Here is a 27795-nt window from a genome sequence, read left to right on the forward strand (position 1 = left end):
GCCAGCCCTCATGGCCATGTTTTCATGACTCACCTAACCTATGGTGTGTTCTCTTTTCCTCCCTCCCTCCCTCCCTTCCTCCCTCCCTCCCTCTCTCCTTCTCCCTCTCCCTTTCCCTCTCTTTCTCTCTCTTTCTTCCTCTCTCTCTTTTTCTTTCTCTGACGGTTTCACATAACCCAGGCTGGTTCTTGTGGGACAATGGACCATGCTACCAGACAGAAGAACTGGTAAGGCTGTAGCAAACCTCAGAACCCTGATAAAACTCATAATTGAGAATGGCAGGAGTTTGAACTAGCTCCCGACCAGGTTTCTGTCAGGGAACACCCCACTAAGAGGACTATGACAGCCACAACCGGTCACTTAGCATAGAGCCTAGAGTTCTCCATGCTAACATATCTACGTAGGGGGCCTGAGTGTTTAGTCAATGAGTATCCTTTCCTAGGCATTCCTTCCTGCAAACGGTATTTAAACTCTGGTTCACCCTGAGTAAGTTGTATGCGTCTTTATCTACCATGAATAAAGCAGTTTGGACAAGCGAGGACTGTCTTCTCCATCAAAGACTGCGGGGGAGGGGAAGACCCTTTTTCATACAGTGCCAGTTTCCTGGCCCCCTTTACTACCTCCTTTAGCTCCCTCATTTTTCCTGTACCAACCACCAACTCCATCCCAATACCTGATTTTAAGTGATCACAGGTCTAAAAACAAGGGTTCTAGTTCCAGCTTACTGCCCCCTTCTGGTGACCTTGATCTTGACCTACTTTCTTTGATGAGGACAAGAAACAAGAAAACATTTAGTGGATCTTCCCATTTCACCTAACCTAATCTAGAAAATGCCTCACAAACATAGCCAGAGATTGATCTCCAAGGTGATTTTATATCTGTCAAGTTATCAATCAATATAAACTGTAACACCATGTAATCAACCATCCCCCTATTGATGTTTAAAAAAAAAAAACTGCAAACACCACAGCAGTGATCGTCTTTGCATATATGCCGTTGTTTAAAGACTTTGTCAGATAAGGACCTCCGTGGAAGAAACCTTTGATCTGGTTTAAACATGCTCGAAGTACTTTGCCAGTACAGTTTTATCACTTTAAAACTTTTGAGATTAGTTTTCCCATCTGCATGAGAGCCGTTACCTCTAATTGATTCTGTCAGATGATCTCCCTTCCATACCCACCTAAGAAAGCCAGTACCTCTAGGGCTACCTAAATAACAAAATTCATACAAGAAAAAAATGTAACCAAACAGGCAGGTTTCAGTGTCTTTGCTAACAGATATCCCTTGACATACACAGTAGCTCCCCAACGCAAAAAGTCTTTCAACAAAGCTACCTTTCTGCTCTCTTAGTATTTTCACTCTGGGTCACTTTATTTCAGTTCTGATATATATGGGAACCAACATAGACCAAGGCACTGGGCAAGCAGTTGTAAGCCAGATAAAACTGAACTCTGCCAGATTGGAAATTAAGTTTGTTGACAATTGTCCTCCCAAGGATCTTTTGCTGACTATATAGATTGCTGCAAGAGCTCTGCCTTCGTGTGTCCCAGTCACCGGTTCTTCTTCTGTCAGAAACCCAGCTCCAGTTTCCTCCAGAATTGGAGAAGTTGTCTGAGTCAGTTTCCTCTGACCACACAAAAGGCAAAGTTTGGCTTTCAAAAAGAGTTTCCTTTTACTGTCAGCAGGCTGCCTACAGGCAACCTTTGTCCTATGTAAGAGGATCTGGCAGTGTAGGACACAATGCTCCTGAACTCTCCATGCTCCTGCTTCAACCTTCTGAGTGATGGAATTAAGTACAGGTCTGCACCACCATGCTCCCATTCAGAATCAGTCTTAACAGAGGCAGAGGAGAGTCCTGTAGACATACACATCATAGAGAGACAGCAGGCACAGAAAGAACTGTTACTATCATTTAGCCCTGTTCTGATTGATCCTTCTTTCCTTCCTTTATTTCTTTCCTGTGTGGCCTCGCGTGTGTGTGTGTGTGTGTGTGTGTGTGTGTGCGCGCGTGCGTGCGCGCGCGCGCGCGCGTGCGCGCATATGTGTCTACTGAAAGCAGAGGACAACCTCCATTGACATTCCCCGGGAACCCAGTCCATCTTGTTTTGAGACAGGGATTCTCACAGACTTGGAACTCATCATCTAGGCTAAGCTGACTGGCAACCAAGCCCCAGATCTTCTTTGCCTTTACCTCTCCATCTCTTGAGTTTACAAGCGTGCACTACCATGCCTAGCTTTTTCATGTTGGGTTTGGGATCAAACTCAAGTTCCTCCTCATGTACAAAAAGCATCTCACTGTTTGAGCCATATCTCCAGCTTCCTGTTGTCTATATATTTATTTTCCTATTTTGTTTTTGAGACAAACTCTCATCAGTATAGCCCTGGCTAACCTTGAACTCACCACCCTCCTGCCTGAGGTTCCTAAGTTATGTAATGTTAAGCACATGCCACTTGGCTTTTTCTTAATCTTTCAAGGTCAGAAATCTCTAGGAAAACCACCAGCTTCTTTAGATTCCTAGCATCAACAAAGACCTGCACCTACCTATCTTAGCCCTTAATTTCCCCCACCTGTTCAGGAGCTTTGTGGACATACCTAAACGTCTCAGAGCTCCAGAGACATCATACTAACCATTCCTAATGAATGAAAGCACATGTGAGCTTCAACATCCATGATTGCAGTCTCTGGGTTGGGAGATCCTATCCCTGAAACTCAGGTAAAATGGCGCATTTCAATGTAGCATAGGTTACAGTTGAATCCCCTTGTGAGTTAATTATCCACAGAAAACAGGAACTCTTTTCTCAGTGGTTGTAGACAGAACCTCCAATGAGGTTGCCAGGCAACATATCTCATATTTTTCAAAAACAAAATACCAACGTCAGAAATGAAAGAGAGTCTTTAAAGATGGGACCCCAGAGGTGGTCAGGATGGCTGCTGGCTGCTGACGTAGCAGTAGTACTCATTTGAATTCTCGATTTCATATATGTTCTCCTCGATGGTGTAGACGTTTTCCTCAGAACGAATCCTGCCTGCTCCTGCATTCACCAACCCTCCTGGAGGGAAGTTGGCCAGTGTAATAAGGCTGTAACAATAAAGTGATGAAGTTGATAGAAGAATTTTCCAGACAACAGAGATTGGAGTTCAAAGCGTATACTCCACTAAGGACAGCAGCCAGTTGACACTCATGATCCTTCACTAGATGCTTATTGAAAGAAACCCAGACAGGAATTTGTGGAACAATTAAGGAAATGAAAATGGCTTTTATTTGACTTAGGTGTGAAAACAATAGGTCCCAATTCTGAAGCCAAAGTGTTTAGGATGTGTCAAAATGCATACAACATATTTACAAATGGTTGAGAGAAGCCCTGTGCTTACTGAGAATTAGACAACATAGATGTTCCAAGTGTCAAGTAGGAAGTGAAGGTGAAGGACTTTAATGTCCCTTGAACTGTTATTTCAACCCTCTGTGAACTCAAAAGGAAACTGTGAATGTGTTATACAGACTTAATCAGACTTGATTTGGACTTCCTTCTTCCCAGCATCACAGTCTGGGTCAACTTGTTTGATTTTGTTTGTTTGTTTGGTTGGTTGGTTGGTTGGCTTTGTTGTTATTTGAGGTTAGTTGCTTGATTGCTCATTTGGTTTGGGATTTTGAATGGTTTTTAGTACTACGTTTTATATTTATAATACAAACTATGGGTTTCATGGTGACCTTTTCATGGCTGTCTATTCTGAACTCTGTCTGCATTCACATCTTCATCTCTTCTTCCCAAATAGTCTTCCATCTGTTTTCATGTCACTCATGTGCATATGTAATTTTTAATTCAAGACAGTTACACACTGTCCTGTGCATCTGTAGATTGCAGCAATGAACAAAATACATATATCCATGGAAGCTATGTGTTAGGAAACCTCATACCTCAGTTTTCTCATCTGTAGAAATGGGAATTATGAGAGCCCTGCAGCAGGGCTGCTGTGAGGAGCACAAGGTCATTCATTGATTGGAACTGATTATTAGTATTTATCAGGTACTGTGCTGAAGTCATAGTAGTCAACACTAGAGGGTTACAGTGACAGGTAGAGCTTAACATTGAGCACATTTCACAGATACTGGATTGACGCCTGTCACTGTTGCCTATGAATTATGTTTCCAGTTTCACTTCTAATGAAGAATAATGGTACTAGTAATTGAATACCAGACTTGGATTTATATGACTTTTCACATTATATTATTTTGTCTTTGGAACATTCTGGGTTTTGTTGATTTTGAGATGTGGTTCCTATGGTTATTCAGCAGATAATCATATTTTCCCTTGAAATGCATTGCAATTTTTCATGTATTAAATCTTACTGAAACTGTAAAATCTGTGTGTGTGTGTGTGTGTGTGTGTGTGCGTGTGTGTGTGTGTGTGACTTCACAGTCAGGAGTGAAGTAATGAGGATCACCTAAAGAGCTTTGAGAACAATACCTCCTCAGACTTCATCTCGCAAAATCCTGATTCAGTTGTTCTAAGTATGTTCTGTGTCAATCAGCCAGATTAGTCTCCAAGTCGTGCTGATATTCTGCCACAGTAGGAAATGCCTAGGCTGGGCTATAAAAATCCTGACCATAGCTAATTGAGGTTTGTTTGTTTGTTTTCCTCTATCAATTTAATAGCAACATAAAACTAGCAAACCCTCAGTTACAGGTTCAGTTGGTTAAGTATAAGTATTTGATAACAATAAGGAGGTAAATTATACATGTCAGCTTTAGAACAGAGGAAACTAAATGTACAGGGGGACAACTATTGAATTTTCCCTTTATAAACAAAGGAAGCCTAACCTAAAATTTCAAAGTTCCAACTCAGAATTTCTCAGAGAAGTAATAATGCTACATTATACCCTCTTCCCCTTTCCCTAATACCTTTTCCCCATTTTCCCAATTCTCTCTTCCTTTATTCTTACCTCAAATTCTGTAACTTCTTTTTCTTATAGGAATACCCTAAGTAACGAGAGCAGAAAAATCCATTAGAATGCTTTTCTAAGATAATTGAAGTAAGAAATAAAATTGCCAAGTAAGTCCTGCCATGCAGAAGGGACAGTGTGACACAGTTCCCACCTCTGGATGAAAGCTAGCAGGATATGAGCCTCCACAAGTGTTGATGGTTGCTAAGCATGAGGCTTGGTTGTATAATAGTGTACATAATTTACTTTATGATCCTCCTTCAGGAGATATTCTCCCCACCAAAGTTTTCAGAGAATGCTCTCCCTGCCAAGGTTAATGACTCCATGATAATTAGAAGCAGCATAAGTCCAGGAAATGAGGGCATATCTCAGCAAAATGGTGAACACTGTGACCCTTAGGACAGCCCTTAAGGCTGTGGTAAAGAACTCTGAAGACATAAGCTCAAGAATATATAATTTCTCAACTATGCAAAATATAAGAATACAATATGACTTATGTGAGGGGCTTCATGCATCTAAATGAACACAGACAGCTTCACTAGAAGCCAGCTTGTCAGAAAGATATTAAGGAAGGTGATAAAGAGATTTGAGGAGTGGTTATCACAGGGCAAGATCCTACCCAGCTAAGTTTATTGTTTGTGCTTACAAAGACAGGCAGATTCCTGAGTTCGAGGTCAGCCTGGGACAGAGCCAGTTTAGGCCCAGGCAGAGTGGGAATGGTGATCTCAGAGCCAGATCCCACCCAGTTAGCTTATTGTCTGTGCTTACAAAGACAGGCAGACCTCTAAATTTGTTGCTATGTTTTTTTTTTAAAAAAATGTACTTGCTGTCTTTTCTAAGAATCAGAGGTACAATCATAAAATGCTGATTCATAAGATAATCAAAAGGTAACCTGGTGTAGACTACTGAAATGCTATAAAAATTAAAGACTGGCCTTTGGACTACAAGAGCTGAGCTGTCTGGAGATAGCTGGAGAGCTTGTTCCCAGGATTAACTTCAAGTCATTCTTCTACTGTTCCCAAACATCCCTTCCTCAGAAACTCTCTCTAAGCTGAGGCTGGTCCTTGGCATAAAATGGACTGATTGGAGGTGAGAGTTGCTAGTGAAATTTGGTCTTACCTTCTAACAAATTAAATCAAATAACCAGTACTATCTTATGACTATGTTAAAAGTAATATTAATGCATAGCTCTTATTTAACAAATATTATGAGGCTTATCATGTATGTGCAGCAGTTTGATAGGCACCAGGGACTCACAGGGAGAGTTGTGAGCTCTGACTCCATGAAGCATACATCCTAGTAAGGAATGAAGGAAGAAGAGTGGAGGGAGACAAGGAGGGAAAGAAGAACAAAAAAAAATGAATTTCAAATTGTGATCCATTATCAGAAGAAATTAGCACCATAGTAAAACAAAACTAGAGAAGGTTAGGAGAGCACGTTAGGACATGACTTTTGAGGTCTGTTCTGAAAGAAAAGAATGAGTCACTTATATCAAGAGCTAGGGGGAAAATTACAGGAACAGAGAACCCTCCCAGGTTGGTGTCAAAACCAAAAACCATGACTAGAACAAGATGTTATTGACTTCCAATAACATCTGAGGGGTAAGCTGAGGCTGGGTACTAAAGACCTTTTCAGTCATAATCTTGTAACTGCAGCCCTTGGGATGTGGGGGCAGGAGGATCAAGAGTCCAAAGCAAGCAAGCAAGCAATACACAAGGCCCTGTCTTCACAAAACAAACCAAACAAACAACAACAAAAAGAATCTAGATGGTATAAAACAGGAAGACCTGTATGCTATCGTTAAATGACAGTATGGTCCAACCTAACTACTATGTAAAGAACTGAAGAAAGAGAAATAAAGAAACAAATAAAGATAATGATTGACCAAGTAAAATGCAGAATAATGAAGCAATTTGAGATATATTTTGTACAGAGACTGAGACTGAAGTTGATTACATATTAAGACATTAGAAAGATAGTCTGAGATGACTTCTGAATTTCTGGCATAAGCAGAAAGACAACAGTGAAGTGACAGAGAAGTCCAGAGCCTGAGAGTTGGGTTCTGGTGAGTGGAATGTAGACACAGGATCCTTGTTTCTGATACATGAATGTACGAACCTCCAAAGTGGAGCTATCAACTGAACAGGGGGAAAAGCTGCACAGACATTTTAAGAGTTGAAAGGATTAAAGAGAATACCTAAGTTCATAGAATATATGTTATGAACTAGAATATTTACCAAAGAAAAAGAGGCCAAATCCTAAGGAATTTCAGCTTCTAAACAATAGGCAGAAGAGTAACTATCTAAATAATGACTGTCTACTGACGTAGATGACCATCTATCCTTCACCACTGCTTAACTTCCTTCAGCCCTCTCCTAATCAAGGAAATATCAAAGGTCAGTTTCCTTTGCCAAGTATTCATCTCTTCTTTTATATTTTTCTTCTGAGTTGCTGATCTCACTTCTATCTTTGAAGCACTATAGATACAATTTTTGTCAAGCCGAAATTGTCCCCATTTTACTAATAATCACAGACAGCTTTGTCTTTGTTGTGGTTAATATCAATTGCATCCTAAGTAAACTCCATACTTTGTTCTAAAATGTCTTCTCTTGGCTTTGGAAACACCATTAATTTTATTGATGGGCATTATATAAATCCTATATAGATAATTGTTATGCTGCCTTCTTTGAGGGATTAAAAAACCTATACATGTTAATTATAAATAATTTTCAATTATTTTTGGCTTTATGGTTTAATCTATAGGTGTCTAATCTATGAAAGGCATTGAAAGGTATCAGTATATATGAACTGAATTTCACCCATGCCTCTTTTAGAGATTAGAATGAGTATAGGACATGCCAGAATCCTGGGATGAGGCAGGCTCCAGGGAGTCTACAAGGGTGACTCTAGCTAAGACTCTTAGCAGTGAGAAGATGTAGCCTGATGTGGCCATCTCCTGTAGCCAGGTAGGAATCTCAGTGGAGGGATGAGGACACCAATCCACCCACAAAACCTTCGATCCAAAATTTGTCCTGCCTACAAGAAATACAGGGACAGAGATGGAGCAGAGAATGAGGGAAAGGTCAATCAATGGCCACCTAACTTGAGACCCATCCCACTTGCAAGAACCAATCCCTGACAATATTAATGATACTCTGTTATGCTTGTAGACATAGCTTGAGCCTAGAATAAATGTCCTCTTAGAGGCTCCACCCAACAGCTGACCAAAACAGATGCAGAGACCCAGAGCCAAACATCAGACAAAGCCAGGGGAGTCTTGTGTAAAAGTTGGGGGAAGAATTGAAGGATCTGGAAGGGATAGGAACTCCACAGAAAGACCAATCGAGCAAAGTAACCTGGACCCTTGGGGACTCCCAGAGACTGAACCACCAACCAACAAAGAGCCTACATGGGCTGGGCATAGCCCTCACTCCACACTGCACATATCTAGTAGATGTGTAGCTTGGTCTTCATGTAAGTCCCCCAACAACTGTCTGAGAGCTGTCCCTGACTCTGTTGCCTGCCTCTGAATATCCTGTTCACCTAAATGGGCTGCCCTGTCTGGCCTCAGGGAGAGAGAATGTGCCTACTCCTGCAGTGACTTGATATGCTAGGGTGTGTTGGTATCAAGGGGCCCTTCCCCCTTCTCAGAAGAGAAGGAAAGGGGGAGTGGGGAAAAGAGCTATATAAGGGGGTACTGGGAGCAGGGAGTATTTGTGATCCAGATGTAAACTGAATAGATAAATTAATGGAAGAAAAAATAATAGTGTCTAAGTCTGTTTTCTGTCTCATACATCGAATAAAGTGTATGTTATTTAAAAAAAAAAAGAGTAAGAGAAAGAACTCCCAACATGGGATGGGATTCTAAACAAAGAATACCCAGCTCCTTCTTATCTTTTATGTAAATCTCTAACTTCTAGATCTTGGAAGAACTCCAAAAGTAGTGCGTGTTATCATTTCTCTTCTCATCATCTAATGGCCTCTGAATTTCATAATCAAGTGATCAGTCCCCAGAGTTGAAATGCAGTCTGTGGGCAAGCCAATGTGAGTATGTATGGGGTTGTTCTTTCTTGGAAAAACCCATTTACCAAAAAATGGCAGAAAACCAATAGAAGAAGTAAAGTGGATTTCAATGCCTATATCCATCGATTTGGACATGTTCCAAATACATTGGTATGTATTTGGACTTGTATGTTCCAGGTCAGGATAGGCTGCAGGAAACCCTCAGGAAAAGTTATTTTTTTTCCAGTTTGATTAACATACCTGGAGACCATCAACCCATCTGCCCAGCCAGGTATCAATTGTATCTAGTATATTTGATATTGTGTATCATAGTTACAGAACCTGTTCCTCCTTAAAGCCCTTGGCAACTTCAGTTCACAGTCGGCATGACCATGTCATCCTGCTTATTCTCAGACGGTTACAACTTTACCAATAGAAATTCCATATTTTAGCAACTTCCTTCAGTCCTGTGAACACCAGAGATGGCCTATCACCCTACAGACATCATCCTTGCTGTATGTTAAGGGAAAAGGCTCATATAATGCATTACACTCTAATTAATGCCTTCTCTGCTCTCAGAGAAAAGAGAATATATCACAATTATGAAAGTGTCCAAGGCATTGGGCTGATGGGAACATTTGGATCTTGAGTATGATAATGATCTCCACATACAATAACCAAACTGGAAAAAACTTTTCCTGAGACTGGGTCTCCCTCAGCCCACCCTGGCCTGGAATTCACTGTGTGGCTAAGGATAACTTTGCATGTCTGACTCTCTTGCTTCCACCTCCAGAACAGTGGTTCTCAACCTTCCTAATGCTGAAACTCTTTAACAGTTCTTTGTGTTGTAATGACTCTCAACCATAAAATTATATTGCTGCTACTTCATAACTGCAATTTTGCTACTGTTATGAATTGTAATGTAAATATCTGATAGGTGACCACAAGCTAAAAACCACTGCTCTAGAGAGGTCTGGGTTTACAAGTATATTCCAGCACTCCTAGATTTATGGATCTTCAGAGCTTCCTGCATGCTATGTAAGTACTTTAATAACTGTACTACATGCCCAGATCCCAAGTTGTTTGCTTAAATAAAGACAAACAACTATGTGTGTTGAGTGCTATGAGGAGAAAACCCAGCTCAGGAATTTCAATCATGGTTCAGTGTTAAAGAGAGATGCTTCAGAAAGCAACACAGAAACCCACATAGAGAGAAGTGGTGGTGTTAGGTTTCCTAATATGCATGGGCTTATGTTTACCTTACATAGAATAGCTTTTTCAATTAATTAGAGAGAGACAGAACAATTAATTAGAGAGGACGGGACATGAGAAGAGATGAAAAGAAGGGAAAGGGGAGAAGAGAAACAGAGAAGAGAGGGAAGAGGAAAAGAGGAGAGGAGACAGGAGGAAGAGGAGGGGAGGGGAAGGAAGGGAAGGGGAAGAGAGAGGAGGCCATGCCAGGATAGGATAAGACAGGAGAGGTCGGGGTACTCAAGTGCTTCCAATCACATGTGGAGGCCAGAGGACAGTCTGAGGAAAGAAGTCTGTCATCTTGTACGATGTGGGTCCCTGGGATCAAATGCCCTGGGTCAGTGCATCAGGCTTGTAACAGACACCTTGTCCCACTGAGCCATCCCGTCAGCCCCAAAATTAGTTTTATATCCAAAGACAGCCAATCCTGGTTGTCTGCCTGGACTTAAAGGTCCAGCTTTGTGTCTTGCTCATCATGAAACTTTGAGAACTCAGCTGCTCTCAGCAAGCTTTATTTTCTTCTGCCTTAGACTGGGAACAAATAGTACTACCTAGGTCACAAGATGATGATGACAGAATGTAAAGCATTGGGCATAGGGTCTGCCTGACACATACAAACTTCGAATGATTATTAGTTATCAGAACTGGCAGCATTTGATAAAAACAAATGAGTATCTAGTCTAATCACCTTTAGGCCTACTTGAAAGATTGTATTTCTATCTAGATTTGCACTGGTTCCTATAGTAACAATTCTGTTTGTTTGTTTGCCTTTATTTTATGTGCATTGGTGTTTTGCCTATACATAGATCTAAGTGAGACTGTCAGATCTTAGAGTTACAGACAGTTGTGAGTTGCCATGTGGGTGGTGGGATTTGAACCTCAGTCCTCTGGAAGAGCAGTCAGTGCCCTTAACTGCTAAGCCATCTTTCCAGTCCAATAACAGTTTTTTATCAGAAAGAAAGATGAGCAACATCTAGCAACTTACATTTAAGGATTAAAACACCAAGGATAAGTGCCAGGGCCAGCCCAGCAGAGACGCCTACTCCAATATGGATAGCAGTTCTAATAGTTTCTCCAGAGTCCTTAATTTCATCAGCCCATGTGGAAATTTTCTGGGGAAAAAAAAACAAACAGGATTCAAGATCATGATGTCCAGAAATTGGTTATATACTCAACTAGTCTCATGGTCCAAGGGTCAGACCACTCTTTTTTATGACTTCTTGGGATGGCAGGAATAATGAAACCACCCTTGATCTGTCTTCTTCTGACAAGCCTCAGTCACCAAATGGATTAGCTTAATATTTGTAGCTAACAAGGAAGTAAGATACTCCCTTCAATGCTGTGCATACAACAGTCACAGTTGATCTCACCTGTCCCCATCCCTAACAAGACTTTATAGTAGAACCTACCTGGTTCAAAGTTGTATTCAGAGGGAGGGAGTTTTAGAATGGTCCACCTTTGATGTCTTTCAGGGAAACCTCCATCCACACACAAAGAAGCAGTGTTGCAAGAGCCAAAACTTTGCAACTACACAGTCCTGGGTTTAAATTTCATGTCTCTAAGGGTTTAGTGGCCCTGTGGGGTTCTTGAGAAAATTAGCAAAGAGTCTGTTTCTCAATAAATGCTCAGTCAGTGGTAAATACTATTGCTGTCTCTCTCGTTTCTGATACCAGAGAGTCACATACAATATCCTTCTATTTCTAAAATTTAAGTCCACATTCCACCTTCAAAGACAATGTTAGTAGAGATACTTTTAAAACAAATAAGCCAACCAGTCATGGTGATAAACGTCTGTAACCCCAGTACTCAGCAGGCTAAGGCAGGAAAGCAGTAAATCCAAGGCCATGAACTACATATCAAAACCCCACTTCAAAACACCAAACCTTACCCATGCATATATGGAAAGCACTAATTAGAATCAGTATGTTATGAAGAGCAACAACAAAAAGAAGACACATACTTGGGAGGAGACATGAGAGGGATCTAGGAGGAGTTGGAAGGGGGATGAGGTGAATATTATTGAAATATATTAAATGCATGTACAAAATAATCTAAGAATAAATAAAAACTACATTTAAAAGCAATACAACGACACTAAACAATAAAAGCAATAAATCTTGAAAGTTAAGTCCTTCATTTAATCAATACACATGACTTCTGTAAAACTAGGAGTCCTGTGTACAAAGCATCATGTTCTAAGCACTTGTGGGCAACAGGAGTTCTTAGATGTGGTCACTATCCCAAAGAGGGAAGAGACAATATCAAGATGCCAGGCACTGACTGTGAGCACACATAAGAGATAGAATTAATTGAATGCAGGCTTCAAGACCTGGACCTAAGAGTTGTTTTTATTATTATCACCTATTTGTTATTGGTATATTTATGTATGTGCATATGTGTATACCCAGGGCATGAGACAGGACACAGGAATGGTGATCAGAGGAAAACTGCCAGGAGTCCGTTCTCTCCTATCATGAGTTCCAAGAATCATACCTGCTGTCAGTCAGGCCTTGTGACAAGTGCCTTTAGCCTCTGAGAAATTTCACTATCCAGTCATCAAAGAATTTTCAAGTTGTCACTGCTAGCTGGCTTTTTAATGTTTTTTCTTTTCTTTCTAGTTCAGTATATAATAGTTCAGTGCATAAGCCTGTGGTTCTGGGTATTCCTGAATGGTGTCTTGTTACAGAAAAAATGACTTAAAAAAATACAAAATATAAATTGAACATCCCAGCACTGTGGAGGTGGAGGCAGGAAGATTAAGAGTTTAAGATCATCCTTAGCTACATAGTAAGTTTAAGACCAGCCTGGGCTACATGACAGCTTGCCTCAAAAACCACAACAAAATCCAAGTGGAAAACTTGAAGAGAACATTAAGGAACCTTCCACAGTAATACGCATTTGTGACATTTGCAAAGAGGGATGTTTGCTCATTTCCTCTTGGGGCTTTTCCACACTCTGCATTTGCCAGGCATCCCACAGTCTTATCCTTCTTCTATCAGTAACAGGCCTATATGGTCAGACATATCATTGTCAACACACAAAAGCCACAGAGTGTGAAGCCAAGGAGGGAAAAAGCTTTCCCACAAATGGGGTTTAGAAAAGGAAGCCTACCCAAGCTCAAAGCGAGCATATACACAAAAGTTACTTACTGTTCCATTGTTATCATGGAGGGTCACCAGGGTCTGCGTCTCTGCTAGGAGCACAAATACAAAGGGGATGAAGTAGACAATAGTTAACAATGTTTTAAACTCCAAATTAAAGAGGACATAAGAATTCAACACACCAGTGGCCTTTTCACTACTAATTCTTCTTCTCTGTATGCTCCACAATAATTAGAACACCAACAAAAGACTCCAAATGCGTACAAACCAACCTCAAGGTGATGGCCTTTCATATAGATAATAATCCCATTACCTGTTAGGTCTCAACCCCAGGACAAAAGGCTAAGGTGCCTATTTAACATATCAGAACAGACCTGGCCACCAGGTTCTCTCAGTATCCTCAGTCCCTACCTGCTACAGAATATGACTAGAATACCCCTGCTCCTATACCAAACTCTCCATCCCAGGACCTGGGCTGCCCTTCCCACAGAGGTTCTTCCCTATATAATACAGCCATCTGGACTACACCAGTCATTTTTTTACCCTTTTACTTTACATATGGCCTAGCTCAGTATCATGTTCACTCTGGACTCTCTCAACATGTCTCTGCCTCTGGCTATGCTCTCTTTCATATCTACAATAAGCCTTTTCCTCCACCAAATGTAGGAACTGTCATGTTTCCCTTTCGCTTGTTTTTTTTTGTTGTTGTTTTGTTTGTTTTTTTTTTTTTTTGTTCTTCGTTCACTGCAAAGCTTATACTGGATATGTTCTTGGTTTTGTCCAGAGGGCCCAGTGAGTGCTACAGCAATCTAGTAACATTGATAATGTCCAGTCATATTCTGATTACACTTTCAAAGACACAAAACTCTTGAAAAGGTTTAACATTTACTCAGTGGCAAGGTACTTATTTGTATCCAAATGGAAACAACAGCTACCGTTCACCAGGAATCAGGCATTTGGCCAAACACTTTTAATGAACCTTCTCATTTACTGTTAAGAAGGACTATCCTAAAAACACAAACTCAGGGAAAATGAATGACTGAGAGATGAATTCACCAGGACTGAGTGATAAGTGGGTCATCTAAGAAATTGGGAGAGAAATTAACAAATTCCTCAAATTGAATAAAAATGAAAATATAGTATATGGTAACCTGCAGAATATTATGAATGCAGCTATAAGAGGGAAGCTTATAGGTATGTAAAGGCCTACATTTAAAAGTTCAAAGAAAGCACAAGTAATAACTTAATGATGTGCCTCATGGTCTTAGTTAAACAAGAACAATCAAACCCAAAATAACATATGGAAACAATAGACATTAGAGTAGAAAGTAACGAAATAGCAACAAAATGACAAGTACAAAGAATCCATAGAAAGATAAACCAAATCAGTAAACTCTTAGACAAACTAACCAAAAGAGAGAGAAAAGACTCAAGTACATGAAGTTAGAGATGAAAAGGGAGACATTACAACAGCTACAAATGGCTTTCAGAAAATCACCATAGCATACTTAAAAGACATATATTCCACTAAAATGAAGATCTAAAAGAATGGACTGGTTTCTAAATACATGTGACCTACCAAAGTTAAACCAGGCGAATATAAACCACTTAAGGAGATTTATAACAAACAATACAATTGAAGCCATAATTTTTAAAGTCTTCCAACTAAATTGAGCCCAGATGTGTTCATTACTAATTTCTACCAGACATTTTTTTCATTTTTATTGGATACTTTATTTACATTTTAGATGTTATCCCCTTTTCCCATTCCCCCCACCTAGAAACCCCCTACCCCATCCCCCTTCCTCCTGCTTCTATGAGGATGTGCCCCTACCCACCCACCTACCCACTCCCACCTCCCTACCCTCAAATTCCCCCACACTGGGGCATCCAGCCTTCACCAGACCAAGGATCTCCTTTCCTACCTATGCCAACAAGGCCATCCTCCCCTACATATACACCTGGAGACATGGGTTCCTCTCTATGTGCTTCCAGGCTGGTAGTTTAGACCCTGGGAGCTTCCAGGCTGGTAGTTTAGACCCTGGGAGCTCTGGTTGGTTGGTATTGTTGCTTTCCTCGTGAGACCACAAATCCTTTCAGCTCCTTCAGTTTTCTCTCTAACTCCTCCGTTGGGAACCCCATGATCAGTTCAATGGTTAGCTGTGAGCATCCACTTCTGTATATGTCAGGCTCTGGCAGACCTCTAAGGAGACAGCTATATCAGGCTCCTGTCAGCATGCACTTCCTGGCATCTACTTCAGTGTCTGCCTTTGGTGACTGCACATGGGATGGATTCCCAGGGGGGAACAGTTTCCAGACAGCCCCTCCTTCAGTTTCTGTCCCACACTTTGTCTCTGTATTTGCTCCCATGAATATTTTGTTACTCCTTCTAAGAAGGACCAAAGCACCCACATTTTGGTCTTCCTTCTTCATGAGCGTCATGTGGTCTGTGAGTTGTATCTTGGGTATTGCAAGCTTTTGGGCTAATATCCAATTATCAGTGAGTGCATACCATGTGTGTTCTTTTGTGATTGGGTTACCTCACTCAGGTTGATATTTTCTAGTTCCATCTATTTGCCTAAGAATTTCTCAAATTCATTGTTTTTAATAGCTGAGTAATACTCCATTGTGTAAATGTACCACATTTTCCGTATTCATTCCTCTGTTGAAGAACATCTGGGTTCTTTCAAGCTTATGGGTATTATAAATAAGGCTGCTATGAACATAGTAGAGCATGTGTCCTTGTTATATGTTGGAGCATCTTCTGGGTATATGCCCAGGAGTGGTATAGCTGGGTCCTCAGATAATGCTATGTCCAATTTTCTGAGGAACTGCCAGACTGATTTCCAGAGTGGTTGTACCAACTTGCAATCCCTACCAGACATTTTTAAAAAATAACTAATACCATGTTCCTCAGGTTATTGCATATACTATAAATGGAAGAAATGCTGTTGTTGTATAGAGCCAATGTTGACTTCCCTGATATCCAAACTAGCTAAGGACATAACGACAATAACGAAAGGCCAATCTTCCCGATGAAAATTAGTGCAAAAATAATTATCAATAAAATAGCTGAGAACCTTCCAGGACAGCCAGCCAGATCAATACAGGGAAACCCTGCATCAAAAACAACAATAACAGTAAACAAAAAGCTTACAAAGCAAACTCAATAATAAAAATAGCTTGTGTTGTGATAAAAATGGCTTCATTGACAGAAGCAGGGCCGGTTCACCATATGCAAATTAATAATTGTAATCAACCGCATAAATAGGTTAAATAGCTTCCTTGGACTTTTGGTTAAAGTTGGTAGAAGACCCGAGTGAATGTGTGTTAACATGGGTCTGGCCATGTCAAGGGCCCCATGGGAGTGCCAAAGCTGCTGGCTGCTCCCTTCCAGAGCTTGCTAACACTGAGATTAGCTGAACCTGCCTCCTTGTGCAGCCATATGCAATTACCCCACCTCCCTGCTCAGCTCTGCATAATAAACATGCTGAGCTTCCCAGGTGCTGAGGCTACACCATCCAAGAGCCCAGGCTACTCAATCCCAGCTTTTCTGTGTGTCTCTGTGTTTGTCTGTTCTTCATTTCCTCACTGCTTTGGTGAAGTCAAGTCCTTGGAGCTGTGCAAGGACATGGCAGGACATACAGCCAAGGACAAAATCAGCTGGTAGTTTCAGTAGACTCAGGAAGGGTCTGTTTAACACACCTTTATGATTAAAAAAACTGAGAAGAAACTAGGGCTTGAAGGAACATATTTCAACATAGGGGCTGTGGAAGGAACTGCTCAATGCTTAGAGTACCTGCCTAGCATACACAGAAGCCCTGTGTTTGATCACTAGTACTGAATAAATTAAGCATGAAACCTATGCCTATGATCTCAGAACTCAGTAACGGGAGGATCAGGAAGGAGTTCAAGCTCATCAATGACTACAAAGCAGATTTGAAAGTAGTATGAGTTACATGTGACTCTGTTTCAAAAAACAAAACAACACACACTTCAATATAAAGTTTATATACAACAACCCTACAACCAATGTTACAATAAATGAAGGAAATTAAAAAAAAAACTTTTCACTAAAGTCAGGAACTAGACAGGGGTGTCTACTCTCTCCATTCTTATTCAACATAATTTTTGAACTCTTAGCTAGCACAATTAGAAAAGAGAAAGAAATAAATGGGATACAAATAGAAAACAGAGCCAAAGCATTTCTATTTGCAAATGACACAATCGTGGATGTAGGACACACTAAAGACTGAATCTGAAAACTCTTAAGAGTTGATGCTTAGATTAAAAAAAAAATCAATACGCAAAACTCATAGCTTTCTTATATGCCAATAACAAACACAATGACACAATGAGAAGGAAATCAAGAAAGCAATCCTTTCACAATAGCTGCAACAACATCAAAATACTGTTGGTGTGGTGGCAAACACTTTTAAGCCCAGCATTTGGAAGGCAGAGGTAGGCAGATCTCTGAGAGCCTGAGGCTACCCTGATCTACACTGTGAGTTCCAGGACAACCAGAGCTACATACTAAGACCCTGTCTTACAAAAACAAAATGATTTAGGGGCTAGAGAGATGGCTCATTGGTTAGAGGCACTTGTCGCGCTTAGAGAGGACCTGGGTCTCATTCCTAGCACCCACATGGTGGTTCACAATCTTTTATAACTCTGGTCTAAAAGGATCTAGAGTCTTCTTCTAGCCTCTGTTGGCACCAGACACACAAGCAGTATATACAGACACGCCTGTAAAGCACTCACACACATAAAATAAATATAAGTACACAAATCTTGTTTTAAAAAATAAGATAAAATACCTAGGAGTAAACCTTACCAAGAAAGTTAAAAAAAAAAAGATGTATAATTAGCATTTTAAATAGAAGAAAACACCATAATGCAGAAAGATTTCTCATGGATCAGCAGAAGTAATATGAAAATATCTCTCTTACCAAAAACAATGTACAGGTTCCATGCAATCCCCACCACCCCAATCCCAATGATCATTCTTCTCAGCAATGGGACTAATCTCAAACTCGAAGACCTTTGATAGCATAGCAGTCCTAATCTCAAGTCGCATGCAGGGACCTGGTGACAAGCAGCATCAAACTAACACAGACAAATAGCTGTCAGCTGCCAGAAAAACAAAAGAAACTCATTCATTTTGCTGCCTGAGTCAGAGATTGTGAAAAGTCACAGTCACCTTTCTGGACCTTCAAAAGCTAAACTCTTCAAGGTCCATAAAGACTTCCAGGAAATCTGAGTTTAACAGACTGTGGTTTAAACGGTGTAAAGACTGCATTGGCTTAAAATTATTTATGAAGAAACAAACAAAACATGCTCCAGCTTTGTTCTCATTACCTGAAAGACATTTAAAGCATTAAAACCACAAGAGGTGGAGCTTCAAAGTAAACAGGAATCTTTCACCACACAGAAATCCCACTTCTGCTTCCCCATCTTTAGGATTCTTGGTCTCAGTGATGAGATTGAATTGTTCTCCGTCTCTGTCTGTCTGTCTCTGTCATCTGTCTCTTCCTTTTTGAGACAGTGTCTCCTGTACCCCAGGTTGCACTCAGACCCTCCCAGTAGCCAGCATGACCTTGAACTTCTGATCCTCCTGAGTGCTGGGATTACAGGCCTGCCTGGACCACCACGCTTGATTTATGTGGTGTTGGGGATCAAACTCAGGGCTTGCATGTATGCTAGACAAAGACTCTGCCAATTAAGGTAAACCTCCAGCCCTGACTTCTTTACTCCCTGCCTCCATTTCATTTTGCTACAAACATGAACAAGAGATGTCTGTAACATTATTTTTTATTTCTCTTTTTCCAGGGAACCCCAGACTGTAGGAAGGAGAAATGAAATGGCCATTAATGAATATAGATGCGACAGTTACTGCCTGCTGCCACTTAGGTACCAGGTTGGTTCTTAGCACTATTAATCTTTTTATTATTTGGTTTGATTTGGTTTTGTTGAGACAAGGTCTCTCTATGTAGCCCCAGATGTCCTTATCCTTGGTATATAGATCAAGCTGGCATTGAACTCACAAAGATGTGTTTTCCTCTACCTCCTGAGTGCTGGGATTGAAGGTGTGTGACATCATACGGAGGTCAGAGGACAATCTGGGGACCTGAGATCCAACTCAGCTAAGAAAAATCACTTCTTTTCTCAGCATTTGTAATACTGTTTGAGGTGAATGAGGTGGTGGACTACATCCTAGTCTCCTGGGTTAGGATTCTAAATCACAAACTAGCCAGGTGAGCTGAGGCAAGGCCTTTCAGTTCTCTGGGCCACTGCTTCCTCTTCTGTCCAAAGAGCAGGGCCAGGAGGTCAGAGGACAATCATTTGGGGACCTGAGATCCAACTCAGCCTTGATGGCAAGGAGCTATATCTCCGCCACTAACACAACAACCCAGAAATAGAATGCTAGAGAACTCTACCCATGACACAGACTATGGGTTAGAAAGCTCTGGGACTCAGAGCAGGCCTTCTCCAGAGATGAAGACTCCCTTGGGATCCAGTCTTGTCTCCTGCGATAAGAGAAGAACACACTTGTTCTGTTTCATGTGAGTTTAGGAAATTCCATTCTCACTTTCAAAGGCTCCACCCTCGTAACATTCAAATAGTCAATATAGTCACTTTCACAGTAAGTGAAGCATACATAGCTATTCAAATGACTTCTCAATCACTGGCAGAGTATAACATCTGTAGACAAGCCTTTAAATGGCAATGAATTTCAATTTCCCATTGATTTTCTTATTTTTAGAATATTATCTTCTGTTGTTGTTTGCTTGTTTGTTTAATTATTTCCTATCTGGCTCTTGAAAATCTTGGAGATTCAATCTAGGTAATGTGCCAACATTGCCTGATGGAAGAGAAGAGCCTGTTTTTGCTGCCCTAGGCGGAAATATCAAGAAGAAAATATAGAGGGAAGGAAACATCTGTTCATGGCATAGATGGGTACAAGGAGATGCTCTGCCTTGTGAGGAAGGATGTCCCCATGCCTGCATCCCTGCTCCTGTGAGCATACACAGATGTCAGTCAATACTGATGGAAAGTGGGCTCAGTGAGCCCTGAGGTCCCTTCTAGGTCATGTCTATCCCTTCTTCTGAATAACACAACAGCACACAGTGAAAGTCTGGCAGAATTTCATTAGTCCACACCATGCGGGTGTTCGTAGGTTTCCACTGCATTTAATTTCCTTGCTAATGACTTAATAGAGACTACCTTTCCCTACAGAGCAACTGACCAAGGCAGGTAAAGTTAATAACTTCAGTAATAAAAACGCCGATCAATAGCTGAGTGCCGTCTGTGGACCTGCTGCTTCGCTACAGGCTCCACATGTCTCACCCTGTTTCATCTTCACGACAGCCCTCTGAGGAAGGCTCTGGAAGCCTCACTGCAGCGATGAGAAACCTAAACTTCCAAGAGCTGAAGCAATGTTACTGAGTTCGGAATTCGCCGGAGGAGATTTAGGACCCAGCTTACTTCTCCCGCTGCCCTCTGGCCTTATTGACAGTATTAGCGACAGGCACTGATGCACAGTGAGAATGCACTGTGACCACACGCTGGACTCATTTTCTTACTGAAATCTCACAAGTTGTAGTTTGTGAGATGTGTGCCCTGATGAGATGGAACTAAACTATTTTTCCCTCCCATTATAGAAAATAAAGTGTGCTTCCTAGAGTTTTAGGAACAGAACACTACCCAGAAGTAAGATGAGATTAACATCCCTGATCAACGTGCTCAAGGACAGCCTTTCCTGTTCTGTTTTGCCCCCACCCCACCCCCACCCCCGGACAGCTTGCAATCTCGTGCTCTATGAGGATTGCAGTTCCCCTTTATGCGGCTGGAATCTGAGGAAGCTGATGGTCCGCATCCTGCTAAAAGGGTACCTGAACGGCACCTAATCAACCCATTAGCCCCAGATACAAGCAACACTGCCTGCTCAGTGTAAATCAGAAAATAATGAAGACGATGTTGTGAGCCTTTCCTTTTAGGCTTCGTTAACTTAATATTTAACTAAAATAGAACAATTTCTTATTAAAGTCTTTTTTTAATTAAATTTTATGTAAGAGGCAGCTAAATGGTTCCATGTCTGATCCCTCTTGTCTTATACAGTACAAGGAAAAAGCAGGTGCCTCCAAGTATTTTCCTTGCTGCCACATGCCATCCATGACACATGAGTACAGAGAGAGAGACAGAGACAGACAGAGAGACAGACAGAGAGACAGACAAAGAGACAGAGAGACAGAGAGACAGAGAGACAGACAGAGAATGTAATAAAATTTTAAAGTAAGTTAAAGCCTTTGTTAGTTGTGAGCCTTGGCATTTAATAGCTGAACCATCTCTCTAGTCCCAAATGACTTTCTAAATGATGGCAATAGTAAATATTTTTCTTCCTTTGCGTAGCAAAATCTAATAATTTCTCCATGGTAAGGGCAGAGCATTTTCCTGAGACAAGATATCTGAAGTCTCCTGGCCCTGCTCTTTGGACAGAAGAGGAAGCAGAAGCCCAGAGAACTGAAAGGCCTTGCCTCAGCTCACCTGGCTAGTTTGTGATTTAGAATCCTAACCCAGGAGACTAGAATGTGGTCCACCACCTCATTCACCTCAAACAGTATTACAAATGCTGAGAAAAGAAGTGATTTTTCTTAGCTATTTATCATATTCAAAGCTCTGTGCATTGAAATACGAGCTAAACACATACTTCTGTGCTTATGCCTTACCTGAGTCATTTCCTGAAGTGGTTAGGGATGTGGGAGAAGCTGGAGTAGACTCTCCATGAGCAGTCTCAGCTGGGGTGACCTTGGCTTGGGTCAGAAAACATTATTATGGATTAGGGAATTTTTTTAAAACATTTATTTATTGGAGAGCAGGGACATGTGGAGGTCAGAGAACAACTTTCAGGAGTCAGTTCTCTCCTTCCACTATGTGAGCTGCAAAGATAAAACTCAGGTAATCAGGCTTGGTAGCAAGTGCCCAAGAGTAAGATTTTTCCAAGAGCACAGTTTATGTCGGAGAATATTGACAGGGCAGAAGACAACATCTGAAAGAGGATGAATGAAGAGACACATACCCTCAGCTCCAAATCTACGTGGGCACACTCACTGAGAGCGTGGCACATATTTTAGATGTGCAACAGTGGTGAGATGCACTTACCATTGCTACAGCCTAATTAGTGACGTAAGTAACAGCCATCAGAGGTCATATTAAAACTCTGTATAAGCACCAGCTTATAGAATCCTTTCAGTAGATATGGAAGATAACTATATTTTACAGCTGAAAAGGTCATACATTTGAAATAGTGTTCCATTATTTGAAAATTAATAAGAAAGAGAGTTGGTTTGAACTCTGCTCCATGTGGCCACAAAATAGGTGCTCTTAAATTCTTTAATTTGTGTAGTGAGGGGGAGTTGAACCCAGAGACTTTTGCTGAGCTACATAGCTGACCCTATGTTGAAACCTAACCTATCTTAAAACACATGAACATGCATCTATACATTTTCTTAACACACACATACAACCCAGTGATTTATATTCCTGGCTTACCTAAAATAGATTTTTATGTGGGAAAAAATTCAGAATCTATCTCCAGATATATTTCTGTTTTTTAGGTAGGGCCTAAGCACCAAAAGGAGATGGAAAGATGCCACAGGATATTTGATCACACTGTGAACCCTGAGATTGTGCTGTTTACTGGATAAGCCTGTTTTTAGTTGTGGTATGACTCAGCCCTAGCACACACCTTTAATTTGAAAGCTTTCTGTTTACTGTAAACAGAATTAAATAAAGTCAAAAACAGTACAAAATGCAGAGCAAGCAACCAGTTGACAAGGAGTAAACATAGGAAAAACCATAGAGATTAAGAAAAAGTCAGGAGGATGGATGGAGAGATGCACAGGAAGTAGAAGGGGGAGACATTCTGTTTGAAGAGTTTTTGAGACAATGTGGAGAGGAGAGCTTCCTTTATCTTTTGGGACATCAACTGTGGAGGAAGGTCAACTGAGTTCATTCTCAGCTAGCAGGGTATTACCCCAGCATCTGGTTCCCCAGTCTTTATTGGTGAAATTGAACATTTAAGACTTTATTAAACTAACATGAATCCAATGGTATTTGGCATGACACTCAAGATGGTTCCTTACCCTTAAATTCTGAATCTCCTTCCAGTAATTTGAATAGGATAAAGAGCACCAAGTCATTCTTCCAAATGCCTATCTAAATCCTCTGGTGAATTCAACACATTAGTAACATTTTTTTCCTAAAAGACTAACAAAAGTAGCTGTCTTAACTTCTTGGGTCATAGCAATGGCAGAAGCAGTGGTGCTAGCAATTAATGTAATTAAAGCGGTTGTACCAGCAATAATCAAGCCCACTACCCTCTTGTTTCTGCTTAAAGCCTGACTCATTTCTTCCAGTACTTGCAAGATATTTTTAGAATACCAAGGTTCTGTGATACTCAGGATGCTAAAACAAAAGCTGGTTGATAGACCTCCATAACTGACATGCCAGATTTCTACAATTTACAGTTGTAGTCATTATAATTAGGAAGAAGTTTAATGACACATGCAGTTTATTTGGCATAATTTTAATACCTCTCAGAATATTTTAACAGATATATAGGGAGCTTATGAATTTCAAGAATGCTGCTCTGCTGAGTGTTGATGTGGTAGATACTGCAGATAAAATTACTCATGCCTTGAGGTCAGTATTTCTATTTTGGTCAAGCTTCAAAAATGGCATATATAGCTTGATCATGCTAGCCCTTTTTATCCTGGGAATACTTTTATTCCTGTCCATTGTGTTAAAGCTTTTCTTCAACAACATCAACATGTGGACAGCCAAGTACATGGCTTGAACCTGAAAATGGACCCCAAACAGAGTTATTAAATTAACAGGCTGGCAAGCCAAGGACTGGTAAGTTTCCGGACAGAGTCTTACCAACCTAAGACAGAAGTGCATTGCTTTGGATAATACATATTCCATGATGGGTAAGGAAGGCATTCTTGTCAGAACAACTTAAGACAGGCTCAGTCTTGTTAATGAAATAAAAAAGGGAGAGAGGCGGAGAGCCTTTGGGGCTGCTTGGCAAGAATCTGACATGGGCCAAGGACAAGGAAATGGGCTGCTTGGCAAGAATATGACATCGGCCAAGGACAAGGAAATAGGCTTCAGGCAGGAATCTGACGTTAGGCTAGAACCAAGAAATAATTTAAGGTAGGAACCTAAATATTAGGATGGAACAAAGAAGTAATTTCAGACAGGAATCTAAATTTTAGGCTAGAACAAGGAAGTAGGCTTCAGATATGAAAATGACCTTGGGCTAGGACAGGGAAGTAGGCTTAGATACTTTGGTCATCCTGATAAGCCCTTAGAAACAGTGATCACAGGAGAGTTCACGTAATTGGGTTTAATGCCTTGCTTTTTCTTTGACTATTTGTGTTTATTGTATTGCTTATCCCTCCACTATTTGCATCTATTGTATTGCTAGACCCTCAACCTAGAACTGACCTTAATACATACATGTAATCAAAATGGTATAAAAGCATAAAGGAGGAGGGGGGATGGGATGGGGGTTCTAGGAAGGGGAAATGGGGAAAGGGGATGACATCTGTATTATAAATAAATAAAATACCCAATAAAAAAAGACTTTATTAAAAACAACAATTAGTGCCTAATGTGGGACACCTTTGTGGCCACTTTTCTACCTGGTCCCTTTCTTCCCAGAATAATGACTCTGAGACTTAGTTATTTATGAATAAATGCCTGGACCATAGCTTTGGCATGTTCTCCGATTGGCTCATAACTTCTATCACCCATTTATTCTAGTCTATGTCTGCCATATGGTTGGTTACTTCTCCTCAGTTTCACGTATCTGAATTCCTCAGAGTCCAAGGTGAAATCTCTTGCCTCTGACTCTCTTCCAGAGATCCAATCTCTCTACCAGGACTCCCACCTATTACTTCCTGATTTTTGCTAATAGGCTCTCAGCTTTTACTTGACAGGTGATGCTTCCACACAGTACACAAGAGATTCTCTCTACAGAAAGATGGTTAAGAGCCAGAGGTAGTATATAGCTCCAAGGAAACTGGACTATTCTACATATAAGTTGACAGAGACAATGATAGTGCTCATAAGACTTGCATTGATGCAAACCAGACAAAATCCCAGCACTGAAAAGGGGAAGGGAACAGAAGCTCCCACTCCTCAAAGAAGCTATTTGCAATTGAAGCCATCTAGGAAAGAGAAAATCCCATCTTCTACAATGGAGTGTCATCGGATATGCCAGCCACATTAAAGAGCAAGCCCCTTGCCCAGAAGTAGTTGGCCAACACAAACATACTCCCTTTGATTTTGTGCACTTTGTTTTGTCAGATGTTTTTCATATTATTGATTACGCTTGTTTGTTTTGAGTTTTGGTGTGTGTGTGTGTGTGTGTGTGTGTGTGCATTTGAGAGACAGAAAGAATACAAAGTTGTGTGGGTAAGGAAGTGGAGAATACCTGATCAGAAGTAGAAAGAGGGGAAAAATATCAAAACATATCATATAAAAAATTAAAACGAAGATAGTTAAAAACAGAAACTCTCCATGTGATGCTAATGATCAGCCAGGGTCTTGAACCTCTGGTCTAGGCCTTTCTTCCCCTTCTGTAGACCGTATTCTTGAGTTTGAAAACATGTGCAAGCTGCACCACTGGCTTCACAGGTGAGGCCTACTAATCCATGTCTTCCCATCCCACCCCAAGGTCTGTAGCGAGGGAAGGCAGACATGAGAATCCTCTGTTTCTATGATATCATGACTCATAGGAGATGCTGATGGACACCAATGACATGGAAAGGTCTACTCACCTGGTTTGATGACTAATTCCAGATCTAATTTTTTATCATTCATAAGACCAGGGAATTGTACCCTGCAGCAGTAGGTCCCATGGTCAGCTAGTGTCACGTTCTCTATGGTCAGAGACACATCTCCTTTGTTGATTTTCCCCTTTAGCTGGTATCCGCTGGATTTCTTATATGTCACATCTTTTCCATTAGTTCTGAGCAACTCAATGCCACACTTTGACAAAGGGCAGGATCCTTTGCCCCAGCACATAGGCACAAGAATCCCAGAGGTAGGTACAATGTAGCTGCATGGCAGATAGGCATTCTTACCTACCTCAACTATATAAGCATCTTCCAAAGACCCTATACAGGAAAGAAAGGAGGGCAATACAGTGAGGGTTAGTTTCTGCAAACAATGCATCACAGAATAAAAAAGGAAATGATGGCTGCCCTGTTGGAAGGAGAACTGGCTGTGCCAATGATTCTCTGACTTGAGAGGCGGCAGAAAATCCCATTTAAACATATTTTAAGATTGCACAGGCCTCTCATCCTGGAGCTCAGCAGGTGGAGACAGGAAAATCCTGAGTTAGAGGCCAGACTGAACTATATAGAAAATTCCAGGCTAGCCTAAGTGATGAAACTGTCTCTCAGAAAAGAAAGTACCAGACCAGGATGATGATTTAAGCCTGTAAATTCTGTAAGGAACTTGGGGAAGAACTGTTTGTGAGTTTTAGCCAGCCTGGGCAACCTAGGCTCATTCCCTAAGATATGTGCCACCATTGGACTGAGATGGAACATGGGAACTTGCATTTCTCTCAGTTTCCGTGTGTTGTGGGGTTCTTAACACTACACATCCCCCCTTTTTCAGAATCACAGCCCTCCAATTGTAAACAGTTTGAGCTAATGTGACTCCAGAGCTAATGGAGTTAACACTCAGAAAAATGGTCATTGTTGGCCAGGAAAATAAATAGCCCACCTAATCTGGACTAGTTGTCTGTTAATCAGAAAAGATAGGGTAACCTCAGTCTGTCTCTCCTCTCTCTCTCTCTCTCTCTCTCTCTCTCTCTCTCTCTCTCACACACACACACACACACACACACACACACACACACACACACACACACATGAATGGATGAATGGAACCCCTGATAAAACAAAGCTAGTAGCTTGCATATTTGAAATTCCTCATATGTTATATTGAAGTTTAAAATAAAGCCCTTTATAATAACACACACATCTATGACAATGCAGTCAAAGCACATGAAAGTTATGTGCAAGCATAATTCCTCTCCCAACTCTTCGCATTTCATAGCTTCCCTTCCTAGAGCCCAAACACTAAAAAAAATGTCCTCACGCTGCTGTTCCCTGGTAACGATTGCACACATGATTTTTCGCCTTGATTCTCTCTGTAGCATTGTCATCGACAGCAGTCTATATGAGGTTGTTCAATTAGGCTCACTGCTTGTGCCATTCTAGTGTCAAATTGATTTACCTGGTCCCCCATTATTGGACATTTAGGTTGCTATTACAAACAGCATCCCTATGACCATCCTTGCATCTTTGCCTTGCCCTCTGTGAAATAATCCTTCTTTAGCTGAAAAGGACCAGGCCCACACTTACTTGCAAGTAGTAGTTGCAGCAGCAGCAGGACATAGTTGAAGGTAAGACCTGAAAACAT

General features: G+C 40.9%; 1 protein-coding gene across 2 annotated transcripts; it reads right to left on the minus strand.

Moving 5' to 3' along the window:
* Positions 1–2830: 2830 nt before the first annotated feature.
* Positions 2831–27795, minus strand: Havcr2 (hepatitis A virus cellular receptor 2). Of its 2 annotated transcripts, none has more exons than XM_028777685.1 (7): positions 27738–27795; positions 26142–26480; positions 22023–22106; positions 13345–13385; positions 11181–11307; positions 4943–4979; positions 2831–3080 (listed from the first exon to the last, which is right to left on the minus strand). In XM_028777685.1, the coding sequence occupies exons 1-7, from the start codon at positions 27793–27795 to the stop codon at positions 2921–2923; spliced, it is 846 nt and encodes a 281-aa protein (XP_028633518.1). In that variant the 3' UTR covers positions 2831–2920. The 2 variants fall into 2 exon arrangements, with proteins under 2 accessions (XP_028633518.1, XP_028633517.1); XM_028777684.1 differs by having other exon boundaries at positions 13345–13388.

The sequence above is a fragment of the Grammomys surdaster genome, unplaced genomic scaffold (genome assembly GCF_004785775.1).
Source record: "Grammomys surdaster isolate TR1022 unplaced genomic scaffold, NIH_TR_1.0 313, whole genome shotgun sequence".
Classification (NCBI taxonomy): domain Eukaryota; kingdom Metazoa; phylum Chordata; class Mammalia; order Rodentia; family Muridae; genus Grammomys; species Grammomys surdaster.